Source organism: Electrona antarctica (assembly GCF_951216825.1).
Source record: "Electrona antarctica genome assembly, chromosome: 9".
NCBI classification, from domain to species: domain Eukaryota; kingdom Metazoa; phylum Chordata; class Actinopteri; order Myctophiformes; family Myctophidae; genus Electrona; species Electrona antarctica.
In genome coordinates, this window is record NC_136790.1 from 8,711,183 (window position 1) to 8,733,456 (window position 22,274).

Sequence of the window (22,274 nt, forward strand, 5' to 3'; positions counted from 1 at the left end):
ATTTTTTTCAAACTTTAGTTACTTTGTAGATTTTGATTATTATTACAAAACATAGTTACCACTTCAGCTCTATATACATTTTGAGTTTTTGACCATTTGAAAATAGCCGATCTACAAGCTTGTAGATCTGCTATTTTCAAAACGTTTGAAATTTTGAAATGATACATTCTGCATAATAATGAGTACTTTTACTTTTCGTGCCTTAGGTACATTTTGATCCCAATACTTTTGTACTTTTACTCAAGCAAACTTTGAATTCCGGACTTAGTAGAACGGAGTAGTTCTACATTGCAGTATTGGTACTTTTACTTAAGTAAAACACTTTTTCCACCACTGCTTACACTGCGTTCCTCTTGTGTCCGGGTGGGTCAGGGTATATTCGGGCGGCGCCGGGAGGACGTGGGCACCACGACCAACGGAGCGCTGGGTCCTCCGCTGCAGCCGGCGCTGCCGGTGCAGTACAGTGACATGAAGCTGGCGCTGGAGAAGGAACGCTCGCGCTGCTCTGAACTGGAGGAGACCCTGCAGAAGATGAAGATAGAGCTGCGATCCCTCAGAGAAGAGGGTGGGTGTTCACGATGCATGGATTAAAGTTCTCAGTCGCCACGACTGATTTCTGTCATTTGGATTCCATAAGAAGCCAGTGTGTCTTCTGTGAAAGCATGCTGCTGCGCACCGAAAATAGCAGATCTACAAGCTCACAACACGTCGCAGCACGACGTGTTGTGAGCTTGTGGATTGGCTATTTTCGGTCATTCGTTATTTTAAGATGAAAGAGTATTTGAAGTGATCAAACGAGCAATAGAATGCAAGTTTAGAAGCATCTTCCAGAAACATGAATGGTCTCAGAAATGTCATGATTTCTTCAGCTGGTCGGCCTAAAACATCATCATTACATTTTCAGATTGTATTTATAGTAGAGGACCTGGCTAAGATATGTATGCACTTCATTTAGGAGAGAATATCTCAACTGTTCTTGGCTAATATGACCCCCGTGAACAACTTGGGAACTGTGAAAAATTCTCTATCCGGGGCGAAATACCCGAAACTGACCACGCCCTTTTAAAAATGACCACTACTTCAAACATGACTCTATCTAAAACCATTGGAGCTACAGATTTTCTGAGGAGCTCAAAATGTTTGTTGAATCCATGCCCAAGCCAGCAACCCTCCAGGTTATCATAGTGGCCAAATCCAATATGGCCTCCAGTCCGCCACCTGAAAAAGGTGGCGGACATTTAGAAAATTAGAAACATTTTGGAATGATCATCTTTATGACTGGGTGTGGCTGAACCTCTATTTTGCATCAAAGATGGCGACTATCTGACAATTTGTTTTACTTACTTTAACTTTGTCCTTTTTTGCAAACTTGGTGCCTATTTTGTGCTTTTTGAGCATTAGAAACGCATTGGAATAATGCAAAGCTGGAATCCTTTGCACCTCGATATATATAGAAGTTGGTCAGGACAAAAAAAGGTCTTCTCCGTTTGGAATCTAAAGGATGGAGCGTGTGTGTGTGTGTGTGCTCGCGCGTGTTTCCAATTTAAACATACTGTTTTAAATTTGATACCTTTGACTAATGCTCAGCATACATTATTAAGCTATGCTCTTAGCTCTTATGCTATTATTCTATTGTTTCAATAAAATTACATCTGTAGTTTACACATTTATGTTTTAGAGATAGTCAGAAAGACAGGAAGCAGAGCTGGAGGTAGCAGAGACTAAAATGTTGAGGTTCTCTCTGGGAGTAACAAGGATGGATAGGATCATGAATGAGTACATCAGAGGGACAGCACATGTCAGATGTTTTGGAGATAAAGCCAGACTGAGATGGTTACTTTGGACACATACAGAGGAGGGATAGTAAGTATATCGGTAGAAGGACGCTGAGGTTGGAACTGCCAGGCAGGAAGACCAAAGAGAAGATTTATGGATGTAGTGAAAGAGCTCTTTCAATAAAGCCCTTTGAATTGAATTGAATTGAAATATTGGAGGCCGACTAGCATGGTGAAGTGCTTACATGTTCGTATTAAGGAATGGTATTTTTTTCCCTTTCTTCCCCCTAAGCATCCGGCTTATAAGAGCACTTATGATGTGCTGGAGAGTTAGACCTTCATTCAGCCTAGGACACTGAAGGACAGATGAAACCATAGTGGATGGAGATGGAGAAATTGGAAGACAAAACTAGCTAGAAGGACAATTCTTTCTTTGGAGTAATAATAATAATAATAATAATAAAACTTTATTTGTATAGCACCTTTCATGACATGAAATGCAGCTCAAAGTGCTTTACAGAGCAATGGAGAAAAAAAGAAAAAAAAGGACTGCTGCATTATTCTGAAAGGAAAGAGAAGTAGACATGTCTGTCTGTTTTTTTTTCTTTGTACCATGAAAATGTCTTTAATACTTTTACTTTTGATACTTAAATACATCCTAACACTTTTCTTAAGTAGCCTACATATGATGTGAGGTGTGTGTGTGTGTGTGTGTGTGTGTGTGTGTGTGTGTGTGTGTGTGTGTGTGTGTGTGTGTGTGTGTGTGTGTGTGTGTGTGTGTGTGTGTGTGTGTGTGTGTGTGTGTGTGTGTGTGTGTGTGTGTGTGTGTGTGTGTGTGTGTGTGTGTGTGTGTGTGGTCTGGAAAGGGTCAAAAAGAAAATGGAATGGAGAAAAGGAATGGATTTTACTCTTGAATACTTAAGTACATTTAATAGCACATACTTTTTCACTCTTACTCAAGTAACTTTTTAACTGAACTACTTTGTAACGGTTTTGCTTGATGTTCTCGGTTTTGGGGTGCCAGTTAGGCAAATGCCTAACACAGTTGGACCACTTTGGGACAACTGCTTATTTTTTAAGCCAACCTTACAAGGATTTAACCAGGACAAATATAGCAGATATATACACACCACATGAAGTTGAACCTGTAAACCCTAGCCAGGGATAGGTTACCCAAAAATGACCTTCACTCAATGCAGCAGAATTCACACAGACACAGTACAGTTTTGTTTTGATTGTATTGATTGTATTGATGTTTCCAGCCCACACCCAAAATCCAGTCCAGTTTCCCAGGTACACAGTATAACGTCCACAATACTCACAACACTTTCACTGTTATTCAATACTTGCATAAAATTTATTCAACCCAAAAAATAAACAAACAAAAAGAAATCCTGCGGCCTGTACCGGGGTGATAAAGCAGGTCGTTTGAGTGTGCAGCTCCGTTGCTGTGCTCCAAGATCCGGACACTCGAACAGTGAGAAGTGAGAACACCAAGGTTTAACTTCTTAGGTTCTTCTCCTAATGGATCCGATTGTAGATCCGACGCACCGCACAGACTGTACTAAACTTTAAACTCGCGTACGCGATCGCTCCTCAGTCTTCACTCCAGTCTCTCCTCTCTGTGACCGGCGCCTCCATCTTGCCTACCCTTCCATTCATAGAACGTGAACGTACGAGCGTCGGGGGCGTGTCGCTGCGCTGACGTTAGTCTGTGGGTGTGCTGGGTTGTGCGTGGACATGAATAATTGCGGTGGTGTGCGTGCGTGCGATAGCCGATCGCTACAACTTTTACTTGTAGTGGAGTAAATCTGAACAGGTCGTATTTGTACTCAAGTACTGGGGTCGAGTACTCTGTCCACCTCTGGTAAAATAGAGGTTCAGCCACACCCAGTCATACTGATAAGCATTCCAAAATGTTTCTAATTGTCAAAAAACATGATTTAGACACCAAGTTTGCATTCATAGCTCATCTGGTTCAAAAGTTGTAGACAAAACCTTTTTCAGGTGGCGGACTGGCAGCCATATTGGATTTGGCCACTATGATGACCTGGAGGGTTGCTGGCTCGGGCACGGATTCAACAAACATGAGTTTTCTGAACATTTTGAGCACCTCAGAAAATCTGTAGCTCCAACAGTTTAGAAGATAGAGCCATGTTTGAATTAGCGGTCATTTTAAAAAGGGTGTGGTCATTTTCGGGTATTTCGTCCCGGATAGAGAATTTTTCACAGTTCCCAAGTTGTTCGCGGGGGTCATATTAGCCAAGAACAATTGAGATATTCTCTCCTAAATGAAGTGCATACATATCTTAGCCAGGTCCTAGACTATTAGCTTTATTCCATGTGTCTTATTATTTTATTTTTTTATGTTTATTTTTTTATGGCTTTCGCCTTTATTTTATATTTTTTATGGAGGGACAGACAGTAGGCTGACAGGAAATGGGGAAATGGGGAGAGATGCAGTAAAGGCCGTCGGGATCGGGAGTCGAACACGCGGCACACTGCCAGACTGGATTACCAGCCAAGGTGCCTGGACCGCTGAGCCACGGCCCAGGCCCCATGTGACTTCTTATAGTCATATTGCCTATATTGTATTTTATTTTATTTTATCCAATGTTTATTTGTAAATGTTACAGCGTCACATTTTAAAGCTCTGGAGCATCAGGCGCACCAGGCCCCGTCCACCCCCGCCATGGCCCGCCAGCAGATCCTCATGTCGGCCATCGTCAAATCCCCAGAACATCAGCCCAGCCCCAGCAGCCTCCTCAACCCCTCGACTCGCTGCAAAGAGACCGCCACACCGGAAGGTCAGTCATGCGTGGCGAACACCGGCTGGTAGACAAATGCAAAGTGTAGATATAGTGTATACTGATGTTTGAAATAACAAGAACCAACATTTAAAAAATATGTTCATCGGTTATAGCAGCAGAAATATGGAATAGTTTGTTTATATTGTTGACAAATATAAAACATTATAAACCTTTTATAATCTATTATCGCCACCAAGTGATGCAATAAAATGTCTTCCTTTGTTTTGCCTGTTATATCGAAGTTTTGTTGTTATAATTATTACTTGTATAATACAAGATAAAAAGTAGGCAGGCACTAGGTAGGCACTATATAAGCTACGGCTTCAGCCTACACCTTTTCCGGTCAAAATATTTTCTGTAAAGTTTGTTGCAATTAACTATGTATATGCTTTAATGACCGAAATAAACTATTAATTCATACAGTATATGATATACTGCTGTGTCACTCAAACACCTCGCCTTTTCACCAGTCAATATGGATGATACTTGCTGCTGTGAAGCTGTAGTAGGGTTTCCTGCATGTTATTATTGCTCAAAGTAGGACTTTTCCAGTGCTCCTTGAGGGGGTTCCAGTGGGTCCTCCGTAAATAGGACTTTTCCAGTGCTCCTTGAGGGGGTTCCAGTGGGTCCTCAGTAAATAGGACTTTTCCAGGGCTCCTTGAGGGGGTTCCAGTGGGTCCTCAGTAAGTAGGACTTGTCCAGGGCTCCTTGAGGGGGTTCCAGTGGGTCCTCAGTAAATAGGACTTTTCCAGGGCTCCTTGGGGGGGTTCCAGTGGGTCCTCAGTAAATAGGACTTTTCCAGGGCTCCTTGAGGGGGTTCCAGTGGGTCCTCAGTAAGTAGGACTTTTCCAGGGCTCCTTGAGGGGGTTCCAGTGGGTCCTCAGTAAATAGGACTTTTCCAGGGCTCCTTGAGGGGGTTCCAGTGGGTCCTCAGTAAATAGGACTTTTCCAGGGCTCCTTGAGGGGGTTCCAGTGGGTCCTCAGTAAGTAGGACTTTTCCAGGGCTCCTTGAGGGGGTTCCAGTAGGTCCTCAGTAAATAGGACTTTTCCAGGGCTCCTTGAGGGGGTTCCAGTGGGTCCTCAGTAAGTAGGACTTTTCCAGGGCTCCTTGAGGGGGTTCCAGTGGGTCCTCAGTAAATAGGACTTTTCCAGGGCTCCTTGAGGGGGTTCCAGTGGGTCCTCAGTAAATAGGACTTTTCCTAGGGCTCCTTGAGGGGGTTCCAGTGGGTCCTCAGTAAGTAGGACTTTTCCAGGGCTCCTTGAGGGGGTTCCAGTGGGTCCTCAGTAAGTAGGACTTTTCCAGGGCTCCTTGAGGGGGTTCCAGTGGGTCCTCAGTAAATAGGACTTTTCCAGGGCTCCTTGAGGGGGTTCCAGTGGGTCCTCAGTAAGTAGGACTTTTCCAGGGCTCCTTGAGGGGGTTCCAGTGGGTCCTCAGTAAGTAGGACTTTTCCAGGGCTCCTTGAGGGGGTTCCAGTGGGTCCTCAGTAAGTAGGACTTTTCCAGGGCTCCTTGAGGGGGTTCCAGTGGGTCCTCAGTAAGTAGGACTTTTCCAGGGCTCCTTGAGGGGGTTCCAGTGGGTCCTCAGTAAGTAGGACTTTTCCAGGGCTCCTTGAGGGGGTTCCAGTGGGTCCTCAGTAAGTAGGACTTTTCCAGGGCTCCTTGAGGGGGTTCCAGTGGGTCCTCAGTAAGTAGGACTTTTCCAGGGCTCCTTGAGGGGGTTCCAGTGGGTCCTCAGTAAATAGGACTTTTCCAGGGCTCCTTGAGGGGGTTCCAGTGGGTCCTCAGTAAGTAGGACTTTTCCAGGGCTCCTTGAGGGGGTTCCAGTGGGTCCTCAGTAAGTAGGACTTTTCCAGGGCTCCTTGAGGGGGTTCCAGTGGGTCTTCAGTAAATAGGACTTTTCCAGGGCTCCTTGAGGGGGTTCCAGTGGGTCCTCAGTAAGTAGGACTTTTCCAGGGCTCCTTGAGGGGGTTCCAGTGGGTCCTCAGTAAATATGAGTACCAATTAACCCATTTAACCTCAAAATAAATAAAAAAAATCTTCTAAATCCTCCAGTTTTCTGAAATAAATATTTTCACAATTTTTCAAAAATAGCAGACCTACAAGCTCGTAGCGCGCCACTCGGTGGCGCGCTATGAGCTTGTAGCTCTGCTATTTTTCAATAGCTAAAGCATAACATAATGCTAACACCGCAGTCTCCACACACACAACATAAAATAAAAACAGACAGACAGTGGAATACATTATACATTAGGAAACGATTACAAAGCATAAAAACATACATACAAGAACCATGTGCAAAGGTGTAAAGTGCATCTATAAATAATAATGGTTTAGCAGCGTTTTAATAGGGCAATACAGATTTGTAACTAAAGCCCTATTTTATACTTTGTAAAAATATCCGATGGACAAGGTCACAACACATGGCATTGCAACGCGCCGATATGCCTTGACATGGAAATGTTAGAGAACCACTGGTCTATTTTGTGTCTGTTGTGTTTATTCCCTCTTATCCAGCTATCCTAGTACTTCAGGTGCTTTTCTACTAGGTCTGTTTGCTTTCACCCAGCTGCTGCTAGACCTCTTTCTTCTCTCTCTCTCTCTCTCTCTCCCTTTCCACTGCCCTCCGCAGAAAAGAGGAGGGTCACTTTTGAGAGTAAGTTCATGGGTCTTCCAGTATGGCTGCATCCTACCATGCTCATCTGCATGCATTGCCACACGTGCACATGTGTCACACACACACATATACACACACACACACACACACACACACACACACTCACTCCATGGCCAAGTGTCTGCGGGGCAGTACGTCTGCCATCAGTCTTGCTGTTCTTGTTTCATCAGGTCGTCATTAAAGACCAGTTGAAATGGCCTAGTGAAACAGGGGCTAGGACGGGTGCTTCACTGATTCCTCAACCAATCACAGTGCAATTAGGGGCAGTGGGAGCAGGTCGTTCAGTAGCCCTGGTCCAGTGTGTTAGCGAGTTCTCACTAACGCCCTGCCAGGAAAACCTCTGCTATCCACAGGTAAACATTCCACAAAGCCTGTTTTGTGTTGGTGAATGTCTATTGTCCAGGCTGGGAAGCCTCTCAGGACCCCAGCGTCTCTGTATAATATACTTTTTGGGCATACAATAAAATAAATTATTTTATTTAGAGCGCCCGCTACAGATCTGGTCAACATAAATTACCCTTTGGCCATTCCCAGCCTCTGCCTCAGATTGACATGGCAACCCCACACCTGCAAATTGATTACTTAACCATTACACTTTTCACAGTTTGCACTCTTCGGGCACAGGCAGACAGACAGAGGCAGACAGACAGATTCAGAGATCTCCATATACAGTATGGGCACAAAAGGGACACAGACAGATAGTTAAAACGTGTGCTATGACAAGTTGACAACGGGTATTATTAGGTTCCCAAGTTGCATCGTTCTCAAGTAGGCCGGTGGCCGACGGGCACGTACGGGTCTAGTAGACATAAAAAGGTAGACGCCATGGGGCGTGTGTATCTCAAGAGGAGGCAAGCTTCCGCGTGTGCCACGGAAGGGGACGTTCGGTAGGCCGGACATTGTAAACGTTAGTTTTCTCATGCCAATAAAGCTCCTTTGGATTGAATTGATATTAAGTCCCAGAAATGTAGCGCTGGGGCGACTGTGGCTCAAGAGGTAGAGCAGGTCGTCCAATGATCCATGGGTCGGCGGTTCGAATCCTGGCTCCTCCTGTCAACATGTCGAAGTGTCCTTGGGCAAGACACTGAACCCCAAATAGGCTCTATGCAGTCGACACTTTCGCGTTCAGCTTGGGCCGCCGGAACGCTTCCGGTCGGCAGAAACTCATTCACTGTGAACGTACGGTCGTGATTTTGTAGGAATAAAGTTCAGTACTTTATACAACACTATTTCATTGTCTCCACCAGGCCGAAGGCATGGGGAGAGAGTATGTTTTGCACTCTGTCCGTGTGTGTGTCCGTCCGTCCTTCCGTCCGTCTGTTACCAGCTAATCTCCGGCACCGTTAACCCGGTCGATGCCAAACTTTGCACACACACTCCCTGGATGCCAACGATGAACCTCTGCCCCACATTTTCCAGAACGGCCTGTTATAGCGCCACCATGAGGCAGCTTTTCACATTTTTTACCTAAAACTGCACCGATCTGCGTGAAACGTTGCATGAACACTCCCTAGAGGCCAAGGACAAACCGTTGACCTGCATTTTCCGCATCTGCCTTTTATAGCGTCACCAGGAGGCCGACTTTTGTAAAACACATTTTTTGATATTACTCCTCCAGATTCTGTCCAAAAATCTCACAAATCGTTACACACTATCTCTATGGTCATGTGCTCAAGTCAGAAGGGCACTTTTTCTAGTTAAGTATTGATTTAGAATGCCACACGGTAGTGTATTGTACTTACCATAGAAGGCTTATAGAACAATATTTTGTCATTCCAGCTGTTTTGAGCCATAGAGAAAAGGGGATCCACTCATAATTTCGATGCCACATGGGTCCGACACGTGGCATTGCGTGCGTTAGGCATTAGGGTTGGGGACAAATTGGACAATATTTAATGGAGCGAGTGAGCAAGCTTGCGTCAGTGTGGCACATCAACATTTAGCTCTGAGTGCATTTCCTTTATCACAAACTACCTATCAAGTTTTAGCTATTTCTGGGTCTTGGCTCTCTTGAGTGGATGTTGTTATGTCCAAATAAATGACTCACCTAATGCATCCATTAGCTCGTATGTTTTAGTTTTTTTCTTCATCTTCATCCAAAAACAGCTAATGGATGGGTGCTCAAAACACCTTAGTGGTCAGGAGGTAGGCTACACACACATCCCAGAAAATTCAACGGGAGCTCGAACAAAATAAATAAACTGAAAAAGGAGAAAGTCTGCACACCGTTTTAAAAGCTCCCAAAAAAACTTTAATTACCAGAGCAGAAGAAAACATATACAACGTTTCGGTCTCCTTCTCCTTGCTCAAAAAACCTTTCATTCATACCATTAAGGCACTAAATGATACCATGTGTCTCGCTAGATTCATTTTTGTCTCCACCAGGCCGAAGGCATGGGGAGAGAGTATGTTTGGCACTCCGTGTGTGTGTCCGTGTGTGTGTGTGTGTGTGTGTGTGTGTGTGTGTCCGTCCGTCCGTCCGTCCGTCCTTCCGTCCGTCTGTTACCAGCTAATCTCCGGCACCGTTAACCCGGTCGATGCCAAACTTTGCACACACACTCCCTGGATGCCAACGATGAACCTCTGCCCCACATTTTCCAGAACGGCCTGCTATAGCGCCACCATGAGGCAGCTTTTCAATTTTTTTACCTAAAACTGCACCGATCTGCGTGAAACGTAGCATGCACACTCCCTAGAGGCCAAGGACAAACCGTTGACCTGCATTTTCCGCATCTGCCTTTTATAGCGCATATAAAAACACATTTTTTGATATTACTCCTCCAGATTCTGTCCAAAAATCTCACAAATCGTTACACACTATCTCTATGGTCATGTGCTCAAGTCGGATCTGTCCGATATTTCATATTCCATCCTAATTGGCTATAATTAGCTTTCACAGTTTGCAAGATTGCCCCGTTTTGAACAAAAGCCTCAAATCATGAACGCAGCATGCAATTTACGTGAAATCTTTCACACATTTTCTTACTAGGCTGAGGAATATATCCCACCCTTTTCACATTGGCCTGTTATAGCGCCACCAACAGGTTGATTTTTGCAAAACACATTTTTGGAACAAAATGCCTCAAAAAAATGTTTATATTAATCCTAAACATTTTGCCAAACATCTCTCACAGTCCTATCCTCCTGGTGGAGACCTGTGCCCAGAAGGGCACTTTTTCTAGTTTGATAATGTGATGCCATAGTTTTTCATAGTTTGTATTATTTGTGTTGTGACGTTGACATGATGACATGAGTTAGAAACGTCTTAAATCTCCTGTTAAAAACGAGAGCTCTTCATGGATTTCTCCGTTGTTGCCATGTCCGCTTGTTATAAGCGACCTGATTGCTTATTTCTCTCACACAATCTGGCAACACCTACCTCTCGTCTCCAGCTGTTATACAGAGCAGTGTAACAACCCGTGTTGCCAGATTGTGTGAGAGAAATAAGCAATCATGTGTATGACAAGAAGCCAAGCCCCAAGTCGCTTATAACAAGCGGACATGGCAACAACGGAGAAATCCATGAAGAGCTCTCGTTTTTAACAGGAGATTTAAGACGTTTCTAACTCATGTCATCATGTCAACGTCGCAACACAAATAATACAAACTATGAAAAACTATGGCATCACATTATCAAATGAAATAGTGTTGTATAAAGTACTGAACTTTATTCCTACAAAATCACGACCGTACGTTCACAGTGAATGAGTTTCTGCCGACCGGAAGCGTTCCGGCGGCCCAAGTTGAACGCGGAAGTGTCGGCTGCATAGAGCCTATTCAGTATTTTAGCCGTGACGTGAGCGCGAGCACGTGAGATACTTCCGGGTCCTACTTTTGTGTCCCCATATACGCTTTTGTGTCCCCATAGAGTTATACTGTGACGCTCCGCCGGACTAAATCTGAGACGAAAACAACCACGAAAGTCTCATTTTACCGCTTTCCTCGCAACAACAAAGCTGCGCTGCTCTCCCAAATCTGGCTGTGACACGCCGTCTGCCCCACACGGAATAATATCGCCATTTTATTTCATTGTGTCAACTAAATCCTCATTAATGCAAACTAGATTCAACATACTCAAGCCTGCAAACATTCTAAATATGCCCCCGAAATGGACTGTTACCACCTTCAATAATAATGATAATAATAGTCTTTATTGTCTCCACATCATATTTTTTTTTGTCATGGAAACTTGTACAAAACATTAATAATTCTACTCGAGTTGGAAGCATTAAGACCCATTTTAACCCTCAATGGCTTCCTTTCTGAAAAATAACGTCATTGTAAAAAGATTCACGCGTTTAGATATTCTATTTACAATGAGATGCGGACGGGAGCTGGTGCCACTTGGACCCGGACGTAACGTAGCACTACAAAATGACGTCGGACTTAAATACTGAATTGCTCCCGATGTGCTGGTTGGTACCTTGCATGGCTTCCGCCGCAATCGGTGTATGAATGTGTGTGTGAATGGGTGAATGTAATGCACAATCTATGTAAAGCGCCTTGGATAAAGGCGCTATATAAATGCACCATTTAGCGCTGTGATTGGCCAGTAGTCACTTGAGCGGTAGCGACACAGCGTGCCTTCCGCACTTCCGCTTGACTCCCACCTTACATTGTATTGGACACACACGCTCTAACGAACTGCAGCGGCCAATGAGGCATCTATTTTTAATATAATAATATAATCTATGGTTCAGTCTACCGTCCCGTCCACTCGATCAATGGGATCCAAACTCCTGCACGCTGTGTCACACTGCGACAAGGCGGTACTGAGTCAAAATTAAGTTACGTTTTTTGAAATGTTTGTTTAGCTGCGTCTGCCAGCTTTGACATTCAGAGTAGCACCTCTGTCTGGCAGACTGACTGCTTCAGCCTGCCTACTGTCTGTCTGGCAGACTGACTGGTTCAGCCTGTCTACTGTCTGTCTGGCAGACTGACTGCTTCAGCCTGTCTACTGTCTGTCTGGCAGACTGACTGCTTCAGCCTGCCTACTGTCTGTCTGGCAGACTGACTGCTTCAGCCTGCCTACTGTCTGTCTGGCAGACTGACTGGTTCAGCCTGTCTACTGTCTGTCTGGCAGACTGACTGCTTCAGCCTGCCTACTGTCTGTCTGGCAGACTGACTGCTTCAGCCTGTCTACTGTCTGTCTGGCAGACTGACTGGTTCAGCCTGTCTACTGTCTGTCTGGCAGACTGACTGGTTCAGCCTGTCTACTGTCTGTCTGGCAGACTGACTGGTTCAGCCTGCCTACTGTCTGTCTGGCAGACTGACTGCTTCAGCCTGCCCATCATCACATCACTCATTTTGTTTGACGGGAAGTAGATAAGATTGGACTTTTAGGGACTTTTGATTAAGAACACTCCATATTATGACCCCGGATATGCCATGAACCACCAACATATTTTTCATTTCAAGGCGGTCTTTGAGCTACAATAGCCAACTGATTAGATGGATTAGAGTCTAATCCATCTAATCATCAGTGACTAATCATTAGACACTGTATCTAAATTGCACTCCTTCTGCCCATGAGCATACATAATGTGGACCCTGTCGGCCCTCTTTGCAGTCAATAGCACTCATTCCTGCTGCACTTCAATAGCCGATCTACAAGCTTGTAGATCGGCTATTTGAGGGGCGCAATACAATGCCTCACAACCATTTATTATACTATAGTAACTCAGGCTTTCTTCTTCCTTGTGTGTACCAGAGTTTGGCCGTCGTGTGAAAGAGAGGATGCACCACAACATCCCTCACCGTTTCACTGTGGGCCTCAACATGAGGGCTGCCAAGTGTGCCGTCTGCCTGGACACTGTGCACTTTGGACGTCAGGCAGCCACCTGTCTAGGTCTGTACCCACCCAGCACTGGTTTCTGTCTAGGTCTGTACCCACCCAGCACTGGGTCCTGTCTAGGTCTGTACCCACCCAGCACTGGTTTCTGTCTAGGTCTGTACCCACCCAGCACTGGTTTCTGTCTAGGTCTGTACCCACCCAGCACTGGGTTCTGTCTAGGTCTGTACCCACCCAGCACTGGTTTCTACTGTCTAGGTCTGTACCCACCCAGCACTGGTTTCTACTGTCTAGGTCTGTACCCACCCAGCACTGGTTTCTACTGTCTAGGTCTGTACCCACCCAGCACTGGTTTCTACTGTCTAGGTCTGTACCCACCCAGCACTGGTTTCTACTGTCTAGGTCTGTACCCACCCAGCACTGGTTTCTACTGTCTAGGTCTGTACCCACCCAGCACTGGTTTCTACTGTCTAGGTCTGTACCCACCCAGCACTGGGTTCTGTCTAGGTCTGTACCCACCCAGCACTGGGTTCTGTCTAGGTCTGTACCCACCCAGCACTGGGTTCTGTCTAGGTCTGTACCCACCCAGCACTGGTTTCTGTCTAGGTCTGTACCCACCCAGCACTGGGTTCTGTCTAGGTCTGTACCCACCCAGCACTGGGTTCTGTCTAGGTCTGTACCCACCCAGCACTGGTTTCTACTGTCTAGGTCTGTACCCACCCAGCACTGGGTTCTGTCTAGGTCTGTACCCACCCAGCACTGGTTTCTACTGTCTAGGTCTGTACCCACCCAGCACTGGTTTCTACTGTCTAGGTCTGTACCCACCCAGCACTGGTTTCTGTCTAGGTCTGTACCCACCCAGCACTGCTTTCTGTCTAGGTCTGTACCCACCCAGCACTGGTTTCTGCTGTCTAGGTCTGTACCCACCCAGCACTGGTTTCTGTCTAGGTCTGTACCCACCCAGCACTGGTTTCTACTGTCTAGGTCTGTACCCACCCAGCACTGGTTTCTACTGTCTAGGTCTGTACCCACCCAGCACTGGTTTCTGCTGTCTAGGTCTGTACCCACCCAGCACTGGTTTCTGCTGTCTAGGTCTGTACCCACCCAGCACTGGTTTCTACTGTCTAGGTCTGTACCCACCCAGCACTGGTTTCTGTCTAGGTCTGTACCCACCCAGCACTGGTTTCTACTGTCTAGGTCTGTACCCACCCAGCACTGGTTTCTGTTCATGTTCTTATTGGGGAACAAGTATAGGGCCACGGGTGAAGGAGCACAAGTCTTCAATTATTATTCTTTATTGTATTTTTTGTTTTATCTGTATGTATAAAACAAAATCGCACACGTGCGAACTGTGAGCGGTTCAACACACAAAGCTAGGGCACACACAAGTCATGATCATGACTTGGGGAGTGACGTAGAGACAAAGTCACATGTTGGAGCGCTCAAAAAAATAGACTTGACTGTTTTTTCCCCCACCCTGTGTCTTTGTCTGATTATAGAGTGCCACACCCTGTGCCACCCCAAATGTTCACCGTGCCTCCCGGCCACTTGCGGCCTACCAGCTGAGTATGCCACACACTTCACAGAGGCTTTGTGTCGGGACAAGGCTAACTCCCCAGCCCTGCAGGTCAAAGAGGCCAGCGGCCATGTTCGCCTAGAGGGATGGATGAAGCAACCAAGGTAACTCGTGCATGCAGCACCTAAAATAGTTTAGACTTTTTATTGATATTGACTGTATGAAAGATGTGTAACTAAGCTTCTTTCTACCTTTGGTGTGTAGAGCCTGACCCATACATACATCTGTCTGGCCCATATACAATATATCACCCATTATTGGACTCTTTCTTTTATGGTATCAGACTATCAGTAATTAGCCGACGTGTCACAATTTTATTAACCACTTCCAACCTGGCATCCATTTTGGGCATAAATCACAGACGGGGTGATTTATCTATCAACAATGATCACCCAGCCATACATTATCCTGCTTATTACACGGCCACTTAATACACTAATTAATACATTAAAAAAAGACAACAAAACAAAGTATTTCCTTGCTTACGGTAATGAAAGTATTCCAAGTTGGCCCCGCAGAGCGCAACGAGTCGCATCGGAAAGTCGGAAATAAGGAAGTGAGTGTTGATCAAATGGAATTAATTTTCGGGTACGGCATTGTCTATTTCTGGCTTCAAATGTTTTCAAAAACATTCTTGAAAGCATGTTGTTTAGTTAAATCACATTGTGTGTTAGTTTACATCATGTTATGTTGGGTACAGCATAAATTCCAAGCAGCACAGCAGGTGCTCCGATCCTTTGATTAGATATCGGTCTGTTAGTGGGGGGGATAGCGTGTACCTCCACATGCGTTACGCCCCCCTAGTGAGACCTTTCACTGTTGGGTGTAAAGAAGATGTTGGCTTGATGGCCCGGGTATCGGAGGAGACCTGAGGCTTTCTTCACCCTCCCAATGACTGATTGTGGGGGTTAGCAGAGATGGAGTACTTGTAGAGAGGCTGGGGAATTGGGAATTGGCTATACTAAATTGGGACTTGAAGGGGAGAAAATGTTTTTCTTTTGTCTTGAAGGGGCACAATAACAGTCTTTTCATTATGTCTGCCCACGATCTCTGTGATTCATACAGTAGGCTACGTTTGTTTACCTCAGTCACTGATACTAAAATCTGATATTTTATTTTTATTTTTTCTATGAACCTGTGACTTGACACCCATACGGAAATAAAAAGATTTTGAAAAGAAAAGATATCGTTCTGTTATAGAGCGGAGCGGTCTGTAATCCAGAAATAACACACCGCTGAATTTGGCGATTGACCAATCAGAAATTAGAATCAAGCATTCAACCAAGCTGTGTAATACAACGAGATAGAACTTTTCTGTTTGGATGTATGGGCTGTCAATGGGAAATCTAGTTACCACCTTGCTGGCAAGATGGCCATGGTCTGCATATGTTCAGTGGGGATCTGCTCGGTCAGGCTAGCTACTTTGCTCATAATGTGCATCTGCTCACACAGGCATGGCAAGCGTGGCCAGCAGGGCTGGGAGAGGAAGTATGTTGTGCTGGATGGAACTAAAGTCTCCATCTTTGAGGAGGAGCCCAGAGAAGGTCTGTGCTTATTGATATATTATTTACATTTGTATTGTATGAGTCTAATATTTTAAGGATAATATGAGAACCACCATTCCATGGATGAGAATTGTTAAATGCTTCTAAATAAATTAATTCGTTATTGGAAATAACTGTCCCTATGCAAAAAATAAAATAAAAATCAAGTTCTTTATAGTTATTTAATTCATTTGAATGTTTAAGGGGTGTTATTTTTGGAAGAATAATCGATTTTTACTAAATACAATAGCAAATAAAGAGGAAACTGCAGATCTAAAAGCTCACAACGCACCTTGACATATTGTGAGCTTGTAGATTGGCTATTTTCAAGTATAAGATACACAACATTTTGAGATAAAAAAATAATTATATAATATTTGGTATCCGTATTTGGTAATCGCTAATAAAATGTTAAATAGTTGTATCCCTAGTTTACTGGTGTTTGTCCTGCAGACTGTGAACTGTGTAGAGTTTACTACTGTTTGTTGTCCTGCAAACTGTGTGAACTGTGAAGAGTTTACTGCTGTTTGTTGTCCTGCAGACTGTGTGAACTGTGAAGAGTTTACTACTGTTTGTTGTCCTGCAGACTGTGTGAACTGTGAAGAGTTTACTGCTGTTTGTTGTCCTGCAGACTGTGTGAACTGTGAAGAGTTTACTGCTGTTTGTTGTCCTGCAGACTGTGTGAACTGTGAAGAGTTTACTGCTGTTTGTTGTCCTGCAGACTGTGTGAACTGTGAAGAGTTTACTGCTGTTTGTTGTCCTGCAGACTGTGTGAACTGTGAAGAGTTGACTGCTGTTTGTTGTCCTGCAGACTGTGTGAACTGTGAAGAGTTTACTACTGTTTGTTGTCCTGCAGACTGTGTGAACTGTGTAGAGTTTACTGCTGTTTGTTGTCCTGCAGACTGTGAACTGTGAAGAGTTTACTGCTGTTTGTTGTCCTGCAGACTGTGTGAACTGTAAAGAGTTTACTGCTGTTTGTTGTCCTGCAGACTGTGTGAACTGTGTAGAGTTTACTGCTGTTTGTTGTCCTGCAGACTGTGTGAACTGTGAAGAGGAGTTTGAGCTGTGTCTGCCTGATGGTGAGGTGTCCGTGCACGGAGCAGTGGGAGCCTCTGAGCTCATCAACACCGCCAAGTCAGGTACTGGTCTGCTCTGGATCAATCCTTCTCTAATCCTGCTGTACTCATCTTGTTGGAGGATTTAAGTGAATCTGCCTCCTCTCCAGATTTGAAATTGAACCCACAAGGCTCCTCTCTGCTCTAAATCCCCACTACACTCGGTTTGTGCACCTTATTGCGCACCGACAACTTAAGTGTTGATCTACAAGCTCACAACGCATTGTGAGCTTGTAGATCCGCTATTTTCTGTGTGTGACACTGGCGTGCAAAACAAAGTATAAATCAGGCTTCAAATGTAGACAATTCAATTTAGAATTGAAACTGGACTATTAGGATACTAACAATTCGAACTAATTTAATAACTCATTTGTGTGTGTGTGTGTGTGTGTGTGTGTGTGTGTGTGTGTGTGTGTGTGTGTGTGTGTGTGCGCGTGTGCGTGTGCGTGTGTGTGTGTGTGTGTGTGTGTGCGCGTGTGTGTGTGTGTGCGCGCGTGCGTGTGTGCGTGCGTGCGTGCGCATGTGTGCGTGCGTGCGTGTGTGTGCGCGCGTGCGTGCGTGTGCGTGTGTGTGTGCGTGTGCGTGCGTGCGTGTGTGTCACACAGACATCCCTTACGTGCTGAAGCTAGAGTCTCACCCCTTCACCAGCTGTTGGCCAGGCCAGTCTCTGTATTTCATGGCGCCCAGCTTCCCCGACAAGCAGCGCTGGGTGGCTGTTCTGGAGTCAGTGGTGGCCGGCAGTCGAGGGACTAAAGTGGACTCCGATGCTGTGAGTACGGTGTGTTGGGGGGCGGGGCACGGGGTCAGTCATTTATTCAAGCTTGCTTTAGGCTGCCTGAAGTGTAAGATGTACGACGTACGGCCCTATTGGCTGTTTCATACCTTGACGAGCTTTATAGTAAATGACATCCATCTGAAATGGCGATCTTAACCCTTCAAGTGTGTTCCGTTTGAGAGCGCATGTGTACAACATACAGTGTGTTTTGTTATGAAAATTCAAATAAGACAAAATCAAACAAAACAGCGAATGTCCGCTTTACAAGAACAGTCAGCCAGCGCCTTCACTTCTTTCTCTCCCCCTCCCTCTTCTCTTTCCCTCTTTTTTTATCCGCATGTTTTCAATACACATGTCTTCTACCTCTGTTCTGTCATCGTTCTGTCTCGCTGTGGTTACATTGTGTGTATGTCCACCCAATGGGGTTGTGTGGATCATGTTGTATAGGCAGGTGTTGCTAAAAGACAGAAGAACCTATCCCCTCTGGTTCAGGTACAGTAAGTACAGTAGCTGCACGAACGCTTGGGCTTCAGTCGACCGACTGACTGAGCATGCAGTAGGTGTATATTTGTCCAGAATTAATACAATACTGACATTGTACAGTGCGGAATTTCACACAATTATTTGGCAGCACAAATGGCTATTGCTCACAATTCTTACTATTAGCCAATACAAGCTCAGAACGCAACGCTTTGTGAGCTTGTATATCTGCCATTTTCAGGGCGTGCAACTATTGAAATAATGTGAGATAGCCATGCCTGTGTTTATTTTTTACAACGGAGTGGCTTCCGTCTTGCTTCGGTGGTAGGAGCAGAGCACGAAAACAAAATCTTGCTCTCTGCTGCCTCCAGGTGGGCAGGGTGTCCTCGACGCAAGGAACGCAACGCAAGCAATTTGGTTGCGCTTGGGATCAGATCTCAACCCGACGGAGCGAGACGCAAGACGTAACCGACGCAACGCAAGGGAGGAATTTCTCTCACCCAGCGTTGCTTATGTATTCTTGCGTCGATTACGTTCGACTCTGTCAAGCACTTAAGTATAAATAAGGCTCAACTTTTGATACGCAACTGCATTCAGTTTCTCACACGCACGCACTCACGCGCGCACACGCAGTGCATGGATGTGAAGAGACACTGCTGTGCAGTATTGGCCTAGTGTCTCATGATGTCTTGCATGCTTCTCCAAAAGCCATGCTCTGCTTCAGCCTCTTCATTGAAGCACTTACTGTAGAGGCACATGTGCAGACTGTTGTAGCATTACCAAGCTTCTCCTGTGCTCGCTCACTTCTGTTACTCACTTACTGTAGAGGCCCATGTGCACAGTGTTGTAGCATTACCAAGCTTCTCCTGTGCTCGCTCACTTCTGTTACTCACTTACTGTAGAGGCCCATGTGCACAGTGTTGTAGCATACCAAGCTTCTCCTGTGCTCGCTCACTTCTGTTCTGGGTGTTTTTGTGTATTAATAATGTTGCTGCCAGCATTAATGTCGTTTTTCATCCTAGTCATTCTCTGCTTACTGAGCCTTGGAAATTGTATTATGTCTTTACTGGGACGTATGATACGCCTTTTTCTGAAACGTGACATTTTACGGTTCTCCTTACTGAACTGCCCTTGAAAGTGGAAATGGGTGACCAGTTGGAGATAATATGTAAAGTGTTTGGGATATCTGTGGAAATTCTTTAGTGACCTGAAAACGGCAAAAATAATTGATAGATTTTATAATGTGATTTACAGTAGTGATTTACAGTAGTGATTTACAGTAGTGCTGCAGTGCAAAAATGTTGATGTAAATGTGTTTTGCGATGAACACTAGCGTCCCTATTCAGGGCATGTCATAATTAGCTAACATTTGGCAAAAATAAGCAAATATTTGTCGAAAATTGCAGCTCTACAAGCTCACATTGCATCGCGTTAAGACACATTGTGAGCTTGTAGGTCGTCTATTTTCAGCAAGACATTTGGTGTGACGTACCCGTGTGACTAAAGTGTCGTCAAAGTAAATGTAACTATGGGAAGTCGAGATCGAGAACGTGGATTGAAATTCACAGACACTAGATAACGATACCATTTCTAAGTTTGTACAAACTTTGTGGTCATATTCCATAATGACTAACCCGTCTCTGTGCTCAAGTGATTGCTGAATAACCTGTCCCATGTGATGCTCCTTTGTTCTCTTTGCCTGCTTCATATCCTGTTAGAAGCTGCTGGGCAATTCTCTGCTGAAGCTGGAGGGCGATGATCGTTTGGATATCAACTGCACTCTGCCTCTCACAGACCAGGTATCAGTGCTTTGAGAACGAAACACCATGAATTCATAGTCCATGTTCATTGTAGATATCATATTTGAAAGTTGGATTTTTGACTTTTTGTACAGTAGGCCTATAGCTGCTGTTCTTTCCCAGGAAGTCTTGTCATGTATTGGCAGCCAGTGGTTCAGTATGTTGTTCAAGCCCAAGAGTTTCTTGATTTAATTAGACAGGAAATTAGAAAGAGATAGATTATAGAGATGGGCAATTATCAAAAATGTATCAACACTGACATTTATAACCTCTATTGATTTATTTTTTACATAACTCAACACAAATAATTGTTTTTTTTATCGCCCGTTAATCGCGATCGAGGCAAGCATTTGAAACAACTGATATTTATTTGAACTTGAAGTCAAATCTTGAGCCTAGCCCTAACGGGTACGTTTGGGGAGAGGAGGGATGAATTGCAACACAGGCCCTTGCTCAGCTGGCAATCAAACTTAGAGGAAGTGGTTATTACTGTATGTGGTCCGCTGTCATAGTGACTGAACTTTCTCGAGCAAACGTGTGATACCAGGCTCTCTCCAATTTAAAGGACAACTCTGACACATTGTCCACCCTCGTAATCTGTCACTCTCATCTCTCCTAGATTGTACTGGTCGGTTCTGAAGAAGGTCTGTATGCTCTCAACGTCATAAAGAATTCTCTCACCCACATCCCGGGCCTGACCTCCGTCTTCCAGATCCAGATCCTTAAAGATCTTGACAAGCTGCTGATGATCACTGGTCAGTATTACACAGATCACTGGTCAGTATTACACACCAAAACATGATCACTGGTCAGTATTACACACCAAAACATGATCACTGGTCAGTATTACACACCAAAACATGATCACTGGTCAGTATTACACACCAAAACATGATCACTGGTCAGTATTACACACCAAAACATGATGATCACTGGTCAGTATTACACACCAAAACATGATCACTGGTCAGTATTACACACCAAAACATGATGATCACTGGTCAGTATTACACACCAAAACATGATCACTGGTCAGTATTACACACCAAAACATGATCACTGGTCAGTATTACACACCAACACATGATCACTGGTCAGTATTACACACCAAAACATGGTCACTGGTCAGTATTACACACCAAAACATGATCACTGGTCAGTATTACACACCAAAACATGATCACTGGTCAGTATTACACACCAAAACATGATCACTGGTCAGTATTACACACCAAAACATGATCACTGGTCAGTATTACACACCAAAACATGATCACTGGTCAGTATTACACACCAAAACATGATCACTGGTCAGTATTACACACCAAAACATGATCACTGGTCAGTATTACACACCAAAACATGATCACTGGTCAGTATTACACACCAAAACATGATCACTGGTCAGTATTACACACCAGAACATGATCACTGGTCAGTATTACACACCAACACATGATCACTGGTCAGTATTACACACCAAAACATGATCACTGGTCAGTATTACACACCAAAACATGATCACTGGTCAGTATTACACACCAACACATGAGTGCTTTACTGGAGAATCCCTGGTTTTAATTTGAAGTCAATTGACACATGTTCTTCAGACCCTGGGATGAGGAAAATCATGCATTTCTTTAACTGATTAAAAATGAACACCGGAAAAAAAAACATCCACTGTTGCTGATATAAAATTTCACCAACATCGGGTTTGATCTCTAGAATCTGTGAAAAATGCGGAAGGAATTTGGCAACCAAATGCTTTTCTGTTGATGATTCTCCCAGCAAGTACTCTATCCGCCCCTTTTCTGAACGGAGTTGGCTAATATTAGAATGTAGATGAATTACTGTGTGTTCTCCTTGGCTGGCTCTTGTCTCTCTGTTAGCTCTAATAAGAGCTTCAAACACAGTGCCGTTAATGAAATAACGTTA

The 22,274-nt window shown here is 44.5% G+C and overlaps 1 protein-coding gene across 5 annotated transcripts in view; it reads left to right on the top strand.

The window, feature by feature from the left end:
• cita (citron rho-interacting serine/threonine kinase a) overlaps positions 1 to 22,274 on the top strand; it is an 84,538-nt gene that overhangs the window by 51,135 nt on the left and 11,129 nt on the right. For 3 of the 5 annotated variants that reach the window (XM_079510095.1, XM_079510097.1, XM_079510099.1), the window contains exons 31-39: positions 373 to 565; positions 4,412 to 4,582; positions 12,970 to 13,107; positions 14,550 to 14,730; positions 16,079 to 16,170; positions 17,205 to 17,309; positions 17,891 to 18,063; positions 20,259 to 20,339; positions 20,959 to 21,094. In XM_079510095.1, the coding sequence (XP_079366221.1) occupies positions 373 to 565; positions 4,412 to 4,582; positions 12,970 to 13,107; positions 14,550 to 14,730; positions 16,079 to 16,170; positions 17,205 to 17,309; positions 17,891 to 18,063; positions 20,259 to 20,339; positions 20,959 to 21,094 (1,270 nt within the window). The remainder of the gene's footprint in view (positions 1 to 372; positions 566 to 4,411; positions 4,583 to 12,969; positions 13,108 to 14,549; positions 14,731 to 16,078; positions 16,171 to 17,204; positions 17,310 to 17,890; positions 18,064 to 20,258; positions 20,340 to 20,958; positions 21,095 to 22,274) is intronic. The other 2 variants (XM_079510096.1, XM_079510098.1) reach the window with 1 other exon arrangement.